Here is a 12,547-nt window from a genome sequence, read left to right on the forward strand (position 1 = left end):
AGTTGAGTTTTGACCAAAAAGTTATATTTTGGTTTCATCTGACCATATGACATTCTCCCAATCTTCTTCTGGATCATCCAAATGCTCTCTAGCAAACTTCAGACGGGCCTGGACATGCACTGGTTTAAGCAGGGGGACATGTCTGGAACTTCAGGATTTGAGCCCCTGGCGGCGTAGTGTGTTACTGATGGTAGGCTTTGTTACTTTTGTCACAGCTCTCTGCAGGTCATTCACTAGGTCCCCCCGTGTGGTTCTGGGATTTTTGCTCACCGTTCTTGTGATCATTTTGACCCCACGGGGTGAGATCTTGCATGGAGCCCCAGATCGAGGGAGATTATCAGTGGTCTTATATGTCTTCCATTTCCTAATAATTGCTCCCACAGTTGATTTCTTCAAACCAAGCTGCTTACCTATTGCAGATTCAGTCTTCCCAGCCTGGTGCAGGTCTACAATTTTGTTTCTGGTGTCCTTTGACAGCTCTTTGGTCTTGGCCATAGTGGAGTTTGAGGTTGTGGACAAGTGTCTTTTATACTGATAACAAGTTCAAACAGGTGCCATTAATACAGGTAACGAGTGGAGGACAGAGGAGCCTCTTCAAGAAGAAGTTACAGGTCTGTGAGAGCCAGAAATCTTGCTTGTTTGTAGGTGAACAAATACTTATTTTCCACCATAATTTGCAAATAAATTCATGAACAATCCTACAATGTGATTTTCTGGATTTCTTTCTAATTTTGTCTGTCATAGTTGAAGTGTACCTATGATGAAAATTACAGGCCTCTCTCATCTTTTAAAGTGGGAGAACTTGTACAATTGGGGGCTGACTAAATACTTTTTTTGCCCCACGGTATACACCTGTTCTGAAAGGCCCCAGAGCCTGCAACACCACTAAGCAAAGGGAACCACCAAGCAAGCAGCACCATGAAGACCAAAGAGCACTCCAAACAGGTCAGGGACAAAGTTGTGGAGAAGTACAGATCAGGGTTGGGTTATTAAAAATATCGGAAACTTTGACCATCCCACAGAGCCCCGTTATTAAAAATTCGAAAAAATATGTCACCACAACAAACCTGCCAAGGGAAGGCCACCCACCAAAACTCACGGACCAGGCAAGGAGGGCATTAATTAGAGAGGCAACAAAGAGACCAAAGATAAAACTGAGGGAGCTGCAAAGCTCTACAGCTGAGATTGGAGTATCTGTCCATAGGACCACTTTAAGCCGTACACTCCACAGCTGGGCTTTACGGAAGAGTGGCCAGAAAAAAGCCATTGCTTAAAGAAAAAAATAAGTAAACACGTTTGGTGTTCACCAAAAGGCATGTGGGAGTCTCCCCAAACATATGGAAGAAGGTACTCTGGTTAGATGAGACTAAAATGGCTTTTTTGGCCATCAAGGAAAACGTTATGTCTAGCGCAAACCCATCACCTCTCATCACCCCGAGAACACCACCCCCAAGGTGAAGCATGGTGGTGGCAGCATCATGCTGTGCGGGTGTTTTTATCGACAGGGACTGGGAAACTGGTCAGAATTGAAGGAATGATGGATGGCACTAAATACAGGGAAATTCTTGAGGGAAAACTGTTTCAGTCTTCAAGAGATTTGAGACTGGGACAATGACCCTAAGCATATTGCTAAAACAACACTTGAGTTTTTTAAGGGGAAACATTTAAATGTCTTGGAATGGCCTAGTCAAAGCCCAGACTTCAATCCAATTGAGCATCTGTGGTGTGAGTTAAAGATTGCTGTACATCAGCGGAACCCATCAAACTTGAAGGAGCCTGAGCAGTTCTGCCTTGAAGAATGGGCAAAACTCCCTGTGGCTAGATGTGCCAAGCATATAGAGACACACCCCAAGAGACTTGCAGCTGTAATTGCTGGGGGCTGAATAGTTATGCACACTCAAGTTTTCTGTTTTTTTGTCTTATTTCTTTTTTGTTTCACAATAAATAAATTAAAAATGCTTCTTCAAAGTCATAGGCATGTTGTGTAAATCAAATGATACAACCCCCCCCAAAGAAATATGTTTTAATTCCATGTTGTAAGGCAACAAAATAGGAAAAATGCCCAGGGGGTGAATACTTTCACAAGCCACTATATCTACAGCTACCCAGAATTCACAAAAAAATAGACAATACAATAGGCCTAGGGTTTCAAGCTCTGGTTTATTTCAGATTAAATTAAAAGTTAAATAATGGGATTAGGCCAGTTACTCAGATGGAACTATCCAAGCAGTAGATACATCTCCTTTAAATGTTGATATTTGGTTGAGTTATCAACCAAACACAATTCAATCCTACTTTTGTAATACAGTAAATAGCCTAAAGTTAAGGCTATCTTGCAAACTAATTTAACATTCAACCTTAAAATGAGTAACACATCCATGGCCACAGAGGTTACTGTAACTTAAAATGTCTTACGTAATCTTATAAAGCGTGTGAGTAAGGGCCTTAATACAGCTCTGTGCATGTTTAAGATACCATGCATTGGTCATCACAGCTCTGAAGAGATTTTCACAATTGCTGTAATAATCTGCCCAGAATCTCGAACGGCATTGATCACTTGGACCATGTAAACTTTGAATGTAATCTCAACTGCAATCCAGGTCATTTGGTTCTGATATTAGATTAAGCACAGCGATAACAGAATCTGTTGTATAATTAAACAAAATAGCTGACATTGTTTTCCCATTTGAACTTTACTGTGCTTTTAATTTGTAATTTGTTGAAAGTGCAGTGATTGACATTTGGGTTAAAACTAACCTAAAAACCAGACATTGTTTTTCCATTGGAATTTGGTTGTGCTTTTAGATGGTTGAAAACATAGTGACAACACATTGGTAATTCAACTAACTTTTGGCTGTCTTTCTGAGTGGGTGAATATAGGTTGTAATCTCATTGAATAACGTCTCAACTAAATATGACCCAATTATCAATGTTGAAATGACATGGTGTGCACAGTGGGCTGCTCATCCATTTCATGAGACTTCTCTATCATTCAACAGGCTTTTCTTTTTATGATAATACAGCTGAACTCACACTGTGACATTGGTTCTGCATTCAGTGAGGCTGCATCTAAGAGAGAGAGAGAGAAGAGCCCTCCTCTTCAAATAGCTTACTGTAAGCCTAGAGCACATCAACAAATGATCACAATCTCCATTCCATCTCTGTTATGACTAATCCCGGGTTATCTCGTCAGGTTTACAGATACTACAAGAGACTGAGCTTCTTCTGATGTGCCATGAGAATTGCAGTACAAGCTGTCTGCTGAGATATAGCAGAGCTGAGCTCTTCACAGTGGTGGTGAGGTAAGGTGAGGAAACCACCTCATAGTTCGCAGTATTCTGGGACCCTGCAAATGAGAGGAAAAGCCTCAATGGTACTAATTTAAACTGCTGGTGAGTCCATTGGGACACTACTGCTTACCATATATCAACATTTCGCATAGGATTCCCCATTCTGGGAATTACCCAGCTACATACAGTAAGTGATCAGGGTAACAGTGTTTGATGAGAACAGCACTATATACTACAGTGTTATAGTTTGTTCAAACAATGCTATGCCATTTTGTGCTATAGCACTTAGAACAGCTTGTAAATCTTGCTCAATATAATGCTGATGATTCTTTCTATTACAGATGGAAGATCTTAATTTGATCACTCTTTTGTTACTGAGAGTTTTCCTGCAGTTGAGCTTCGTTATTTACATACATTCACTAACACATGGTTATATTAACAGTTTCACACTTTTGATGTAGCCTCATTTTGACCAGCTAATAGTTTAACCACCGATCAAGGAACATTATGGACTAAACATTCAAATCCTGTTGCTGCAGGATTATTTTGCTGTTGACAATACTGGTCAAATTAAGATTCTACACCTGTATGTATGCACTCTATTATATCCTGATTAGAGTCCAGTGTGTTTCAACTGTGTGTTTGGTACTGTGTGGGAATCAGCTGATGGGGGACTAGAGGTTTGTGGGTCTCTGTCAAATGTTAACATTGTATCAAATATAATAGTAGACTAATCGATTTGCAGGTTTACAGATAGTAGAGACGGAAGCCTCCCTCTCCTTTATATGAGGTGCTTACTGCAACCTCTTCCCATTTGTAACCATGCATGAAGATAGCTTTTGCATACAAAGTGGAAAGTGATCTGAGCCCTACTCCAATGCCTGGTGTCTGGGGGATTCTCTGACATGCTGTGATCTATAAATAAGGTTTTCAGGCTCCGTCAGTTGTGCGTTGACAAACAGGAAGAGGGGTGGGGAGAGACCGAGACCTGGGTCCTCATTCTAAGGAAGTCAGTGCTGTGTGGGCAAACCACCAGTCTTATCTAGCTCGGCAGACATGTTCAAGTGCCATAACTGGCAGTTAAAAACACTTTCCTGACTATGCAATAGTTGTCGAGGTACACTTGAATTAACTATGCAGAATGATTATTTTGAGGAGTTGACTCTTGTTTGTAGGGACTAGGGATTGGGGAGAATAATAAAAAAGTGCAATTGTCTTAAATCCCTATTCCTGGTTGTTTTCACTGATGTTGAATATAGGTGCACCTCCCCACTACATATTTAAAAATGTATTTTAATTTTTAAATGCATTATTTTGGTAAATGTTTTTTTGTCATATAACAACTATAATAATTGTAATTTTGGTGAGAAAATGTAAATGTCACAATTATCATATTAACACATTGCTGTGTTATCTTCAAGGAGCACGCAGGTTTTCATATTGGAACTTGCACAGTGCAGTATTACAGTGTAATCAGTCACAGCAGCCAGCCAGCCACCCAGCCAAAAACACAAGCCAATTATTTCAGGAAAAAAAGACAATTGGCTCCTGTGCAAATTTTATCAAGTCTTTACCCTCATAATCAGCCTGTCCCTTTTCCACCCCCCTGTCTGAATTTGGACAGCTCACTGTGCCTGTTACATTGGATGATCCTCAATGAGTAAACAGCAGTCAAATGGCTTCCTCAATAAGTTAATGATTTGCTGCAGAGCTCTGCCTGCTGCACTGTCCTTTGGCTGGCACTCCACCTGCAACATATGGCATCTTGGGCATTTTTGTTTTGATCTAATTCTATGAGTTGGGCCCCGTCATGGTTGGTCTTTTGATTAGAGTCTCAGTCCCTCAACAGCTAGTTTTTTCTCCATGCCAAATAAGTTGCTCAAAGCAACGATGGAATTTTAGGGCGAGACAGCTTGGCCAGACCTGGGGCCAGGGCGACCAACTAACAGCAGAAATAGGAATTTCATTATTCTTTGTGAAAGACTCAGCCATATCTGATCTGACTGTCATCTCTATTTTACTTCTTGTTGACTTTGCTCCAAAAACACTAGCCTTTAAACAGATTTTGATTGGGATGTTACAACAACAAAATCTCCACTCTCAACTTTCACGAAATGTATGAAAACACATTCTATTTCATGCAGGGTCTCGTTTGTGCCCGAGGCCATCCGCATGGTTAATAGGAACATTAAGGAAGTCTGATGGACTATTCTAGAGATAGTTTAGTCCTACAATTAATTAAGAACTGTGAATACCATTAACGTTAAGTTTCTTAAATTGCACTATGCACCCTGAACTGATGCCTTAATAAGGGTTTCTATTGATTTTTTACACTGTCAGTGTGTGTTTATCCTGTCTGAAGCACCATGTCAGCCCGGAAGGAATTGCCCCTTGGGGAATAATAAAGTTGTGTTGTGTTGTATTGTATGTGGATCTCATCATTGCTAGAACCACCAAACTGCCCTTTCAGACAGGAAGAATGCTACTATATTCAGGCAGAGTGTTGTTATTTACCCAATGCCAGACAGGGATCTCTTAAATGATCCCTCTGCTGAGATGCAGCTGGACATCAAAGGCCAGGGAGATTGTGTTACCATGTGAACTTTAGAATCTGTCTTTTTTTAAATGAAAACATCCCCTATGAATTTAACTACACAGCCCATTCTTCCTGGAGTAGTAAATGAATAATAGTCTCGAGTTGGGATATATGGTTAATCTCGTAACCCAGGACTAAATCTACTGTGGAAGACTAGGTTCTATATTACCCTAAACCCATAGGTTCTCTATGGTTTGCAACCTCTGTCAACAAAACTAACGTGAACTAGAACAATAATGCATCAATGTCAATCAATCGCTAACTAAAGATTTGTATTATACTGTTGATTGTTTTAATATCTATGTATTTAGTTCACAAATCTCCACCATGAGCCACTTGTTTTCAGAATTCACCATGCAGCTTTTTTCATCATCATCTGGTGCTTCCAGGTAGCATTCAATCCTCCCTGCCCCATGTCACATTCTGCTGTCAATCATCAATGACCTTCAGAAAAGCAGCCAATGTCATGAATACATTCACTTCTTATTGGCTGCTGTGAGTCACACACATCATCATCAGCAGTCATCACAGATTGTGAGTTCCAATGCTATACCATGCAACACATACGGACTGAAAGGCACAATGTCCTCTACTTCAGGGTCACGTCCTGCTGGATTGTACTTCAACAACTGTTCATTTCTTAAAGTGTGAAAAAGTTCATAATTGCCAAGTGTTATTTTTCTTCCATTTGAATTGTAAGTACTTTGTTCTCTATGATTCAGATCTGGAAAAGACAGACATACATACACAGGTTATATTCTGGAGTGTCGGCTCGTCTTTGCTACTTTATGTTCTCTCAGGAAATGCCGGTGGAATTGTTTGTTTTTTATCCTGCTACACAGTTACACTTGGTGATATCATCTGTCTCCTGATTTTTACTCTATATGTCCCTTCCCTGCAGCACCAATGCATTAATTATAAGTCATAACTTTCATTGAATTTCCCTCAGAAACGTTATTAGAGTAGGCAGATAGATACACTCTGTGGATGCTGGGTGGCCTCCAAAGGAAATACTGTAACTTGGAGTGGGAAATAGACAGCCGCTTCAATAAATAATGTGTTTATCTGATTAATGGAGTTAATTGAGTGATTGCTGTTGAAATATATAATATCTGTAACATACACATGCTTACTCACAGGCAGTCTGAATCAATAATGTTTTGCAAGATACAGAAGATTGGTCAAATCATTAATATTGAGTGAGAGCTATTCCATGTACTGCTAGACATAACAAAGATTTGGAAGATGTGGCTCCAACAAGTTTTCTGTGAAACAGGAGTTTATAGAGTCACTAGGTATCATTATGTGGGTGTTCTTGGCATTTGGGTCCTTTGCCTTTGCAACCATGAAGAACACATTAAAATGACAAATAGTTACACATCATTTAGAGTTGCAAAGGTTTGGGAACCTTCCGGAACATTTCTGGAAATTTTAGAGAATTTTTCCATGTGAAGTTAAGCCCGGGAATTTAGCTAAAATTCATCAAAAAAGTTAGCTTATAACAGTGAACCTTTTTTGTGGTTCACGTAAGGCAATTCTAGGTCTTATGATATATTTTGGTTAATCTATCCCCAAGTCAATGGAATTGCAACTCTCTGCATGTGCAGTGCACATGTGGTTAGAGCGTTGGACTAGTAACCGAAAGGTTGCAAGTTCGAATCCCTGAGCTGACAAGTTACAAATCTGTCGTTCTGCCCCTGAACAGGCAGTTAACCCACTGTTCCTAGGCCATCATTGAAAATAAGAATTTGTTCTTAACTGACTTGCCTAGTAAAATAAAGGTTAAATAAAAAATTTAATAAAAAAACATCACATGTGCAGTGCACTCTTCCATCACATGTACAGCTGATTCTCAGAGGTACATGTAAGAGACATTTCACTGCAGTGAATATTTCACTGCAGAGGACATTTCCCTGCAGCTAATGTAGAAGGAAAACCTTTGTACATTTGCAAATATTGTGCCAAATCATATGTGAAGAATGCAACAAAGATGCAGCATCATCTGGCCAAGTGCATAAAGTTCCCTCAGCGCTCACAACAAGCAACCTCTGACAAAGTCCCTCTACTTCTATTTGAGGTGAAAATGTTGAATCAGACACCTTATCGATAGCAACAGCTCATGGTCCTCCTGGAATCAGAAGGTTTATTTTACTCAATGGAGTAACGTAGTCAGAGAAATGCTGATGAATGTCTTGCTCGAACTGTGTATGCAACTTGTTCACCGCTGATGATGCTCACGTGCAATGTGTATTGGAAGAGATTTCTGAAAGTCCTTCGCTCAGCATACACCCCTCCAACCAAACACACTTTATCTACTAATTTGCTGGATGCAGAGTTCAGGTGAAGGTCAAGCAAATCATAGCGAAAGCAGACTGTATTGCTGTCATCACTAATTAACTACATAATCTCCACTCAACTAGTATTCTACAAAAGCAGAGACACAAGGGACAACAACAGACACACTGGTCTCTACATTGCACATGAGCTGAAGGCAGTCATCAATGACCTTGGACCATAGAAGCTATTTGCACTTGTGACAGACAATGCCACGAACATGAAGGCTGCTTGGTCTAAAGTGGAGGAGTCATACCCTCACATCACACCCATTGGCTGTGCTGCCCATGCATTGAATATGCTCCTTAAGGACATCATGGCACTGAAAACAATGGATACACTCTACAAGAGAGCCAATGAAATGGTTAGGTATGTGAAGGGTTGTCAAGTTATAGCAGCAATCTACCTCACCAAGCAAAGTGAGAAGAATAAGAGCACCACATTGAAGCTGCCCAGCAACACCCGTTGGGGTGGTGTTGTCATCATGTTTGACAGTCTCCTGGGGGGGAAGGAGTCTCTCCAAGAAATGGCTATATCACAGTCTGCCGATATGGACAGCCCCATCAAGAGGATCCTCCTGGATGATGTATTTTGAGAGAGAGTGGTAAGCAGCCTGAAACCCCTGGAACTTATAGCAATAGCCATTGCACTGTTTGAGGGAGACAATGCCATCCTGTCTGATGTTAAGACTCTGCTTGCAGATGTAAGAGAATAAATCCCTACTGCCCTGCCCACTTCAATGTTGCTTCAAGCAGAGAAAACTGCAGTTCTGAAATACATCAAAAAGTGTGAAGACTTCTGCCTGGAGCCCATACACGCCGCAGCAGACATGTTGGACCAAGTATGCTGGCAAGAACATCCTGTCTGGTGCAGAGATCAACAAGGTCTATGGTGTCATCACTACCATTTCTCGCCGCCTTGGCCTGGATGAGGGCAAGGTTCTTGGCAGTCTGGTGAAGTACACTTCCAAGCAAGGGCTTTGGAATTTTTTACATTTCTATCGGAGGAATTGAATCATTTGCAATTATGTCTACTTATGATAAGGTAAAAGGTTTATGTTTCTGTCTCCATATGATATGGTAAATATATCCAATGCAAAAAACATCGACATTTAAATGGTATTAATATTAATTCGCATATATTTCCATTAATTCCCATATATTCCTGTTAATTCCCAAGGAAAGTTTCCACCTCTGAATATTCCCCAAACTGTGCAACCCTACATGTCATACATTATTTTATTTGTTATATTGAACGGTGTGTCAATGATAAAACATCATACAAGTTCTTTATATTGCAAAACATTATGTTTATGCATTGTTTAAGGTGCTTAGGCTAAGCTAATTGGCTTCTTCCAGTTGTGACATGTTTTGGGGGTTTAGAGATATCTATTATTTTGAATGCTAGAAATTGAACAAAAGTATGTAATATATTGTATAGAGCAATAAAAACAAAGAAGGCTATTAAAAGTTGTATGTCATTGGTGTTAACACCTTAAAATTCATTCATTACAAAGATATACAAGGACCATTCAAGCAAATTTCAAACAAATATTGTCTAGCAATATTAAAGGGATACTTTCCAAGCCTGTAAGCCTTGGAATAAATCATAGTTCATCATAGCACTCATTCAGGTTGGCATGCCTACAGGAAAAACATATTTAGAAAGGGGTATTCTAAAGGGGTCTATGGGTGTCCCCATTGAAGAACCTTTTTTTCTTCCAGGTAGAACTCTTTTGAGTTCCATGTAGGGATCTTCAAAATGGTTCTACCTGGAACCTTCAAACGGTTTCTCCGACCTATGGGGACAGCCAAAGAACTGTTTTAGGTTCTAGGTAGAACCTTTTGTTTTATAAATTGTTTTATGATTTTTATTGAACCTTTATTTGACTAGACAAGCCAGTTAAGAACAAATTCTAATTTACAATGACTGACTACAACGGCAAAACCCGGACGACGCTGGGCCAACTGTGCTCGCCCTATGGGACTCACAATCAAGGCCAATTGTGATAAAGCCTGGAAACGAACCAGGGTTTGTAGCACTGAGATGCAGTGCCTTAGACCGCTGTGCACACATTCTCTTTGGTTTAAATGTATTTGTAGATGGTAGAACTACATCAAAACAGACTATTAACAAAAATTACAAAAACGTTGTGCTAACTGATGTCTCCCAACCATAAGTAAAAATGTATCCACGTAAGTCGCTTTGGATAAAAACGTTTGGTAAATGGTATATGTTTATACCGCAATTTTAACAGCTGGGAACATGTACGAACAAGTGAATGAGTCAAGACAAGTATGATAGAACATACTAGGGCAATCTGCGTGCATTTAAAGTTGTAATTGCTGCTCTTGTGTGAGACCATTGTGATGTGCTAACATTTAGCCCCGTAGCTGTGGGGCGCTCTCCGGGGCGCTCTCCGGGGTGCTGAACAGTTCAGATCGAGTGACTCATTGCACGGTTAAGGCAAGGGTCATTTTCTTGACCTGGCTGTATCGATCCTCCACATGCAGAATGGATTTAGGCAAGACATGAAACAATAGATATAATAATCATGACTCACCTTCCACCTCATCCTCGGGCAGGTTAATGGGGGTCCGGTATGATAGGATATCTGGAATAGTGCAATTTCCCTTGTACATGAACCTTGTGGTTCGCACTGGCATTCGCACTGGCATTTCTGCGAGAGAAAATCTGTGTCTCGATCTTCATATAGCTCACTGTAGTTTGCTGACCGAAACTTTGCTATAGTCCACTTTGGAGAACAACATTTTGCAACCGGAAAAAAAGATCTCTGTTCAGGTTCTGTCACTTGACCGTTATTGTTTTTTGGTGTAGCCTGTGGAGAAAACAGTGTCGGATTCGAAGCTCGCGAAGTCCCGGACAAAGTGGCAGGTGTCTCTGCTTTTGTCTTCAATGCATGTAATGCCTATACATCAAGAGTGCATGTGTAGCCTATATGTCACATCAACTTTGCATTACAATTACCGAAGGACACAAGTAGGCCTACTAGATATATTGCTGAAACTTTATTTTTGGTCGTAATTCTATCTATTTTATTGTCTCAAATAAACTTAGCAAATTTCTTTGTTTACATCAAAACCAACTATTTTAATCCGCACATTGCAAGATATAAGTCGCTCTGGATAAGAGCGTCTGCTAAATGACTTAAATGTAAATGTAAATATTTTATTCCGCATATATGGGAATAAAATAATGATACAAAAATATAAACTAAAATGAGATATATAAAAAAAACGTGTCAACTACAAAACCAATTCGAGAGCAGTTTAAGTCTGCGCTGGCTTTGAAATGCATGTCATTTCATATTTGTTAGACTGAAGACTTCTATTTTCTGTTTGATAGGATTAACATGAACACATATATTTTTTGTTTAAATCCTACAGGTCGTTGTTTTGTACAAGGTATGTATTGCCTTCCGTCTCCTCACACTTTCCTTTTCCGTTTCCTTTATCTTCACTTCTGGAGACCAGTCGATAAAACTGTTAAGTAGCCTAACTAATAGCCCCGAAAAAGCTTCTACCGGAAGCCTATTGAAGAGATGTTCGTCTGTAACGTTCTAATTGAAAATAAAACAAGACCAAAAAAACGAAATAACATCAAAACTAAGAACTAGAGTAGTCAAAATATTCAACTGTCAAGGGATTTCCTGGGCGACCCACTGCGTCTTCAGATGGATCTTTGAGGTTGAACCTCCTCGAGCCGTCTGCTCTGCACACTGCGGTCTCATTTTGTTTTTCTCAGTCCTAGCTCCCCAAGCTTTTCTTTCCCCTCCAGTGATGACACCTCCTCCACCTCCCATTTCTAGGTAGACTAAATGATCTAATTGAACACAAAAGTGTCTCTCAAGGTTGACATTGATGACTGACTCGGTGATGCTTGAACATGGTGGTCACTGTATCTTATATTACGGCAAGTATGTTGAATGAATAGATGGACAGTGTAATAGCCTACCCATGGAGATAGAGACATGATGTCGTTTTATAGAAGAATATAGTTTTATTTCTAAAGATTTGTATATGATAACACAAATGCGCAAGGGCTGATCCCGAGTTGCAAGAGGTGAACTTCAGTTTGATGTTATTGGAGGACACCTGCTGTGGTAGGAAGGTCAAAGAAGCGCACCGTAATTCAATTTCAGCACCAAGGATAGCGCATTCTAACGTTCATACACTTACCGCACTGCCTCTGCTGCATGTCAGTCTGAAATCGAAGAAACCAAATGACCCTACCATTTCCTTTTGAAGTTCTTCAATATGTTTTCAATGAAGCATCATTTAACAAATCATGCATCACTCAAGTCTGT

At 40.0% G+C, this 12,547-nt stretch overlaps 1 protein-coding gene across 1 annotated transcript in view; it reads right to left on the reverse strand.

The window, feature by feature from the left end:
* The window catches only part of cabp7b (calcium binding protein 7b), a 31,334-nt gene extending 19,400 nt beyond the window's left edge, over positions 1-11,934 (reverse strand). The window contains exon 1 of the mRNA XM_046368161.1: positions 10,784-11,934. Within this exon, the coding sequence (XP_046224117.1) occupies positions 10,784-10,898 (115 nt within the window). The 5' untranslated portion in view covers positions 10,899-11,934. The remainder of the gene's footprint in view (positions 1-10,783) is intronic.
* Positions 11,935-12,547: the final 613 nt, after the last annotated feature.

The sequence above is a fragment of the Oncorhynchus gorbuscha genome, linkage group LG11, assembly GCF_021184085.1.
Source record: "Oncorhynchus gorbuscha isolate QuinsamMale2020 ecotype Even-year linkage group LG11, OgorEven_v1.0, whole genome shotgun sequence".
NCBI lineage: Eukaryota > Metazoa > Chordata > Actinopteri > Salmoniformes > Salmonidae > Oncorhynchus > Oncorhynchus gorbuscha.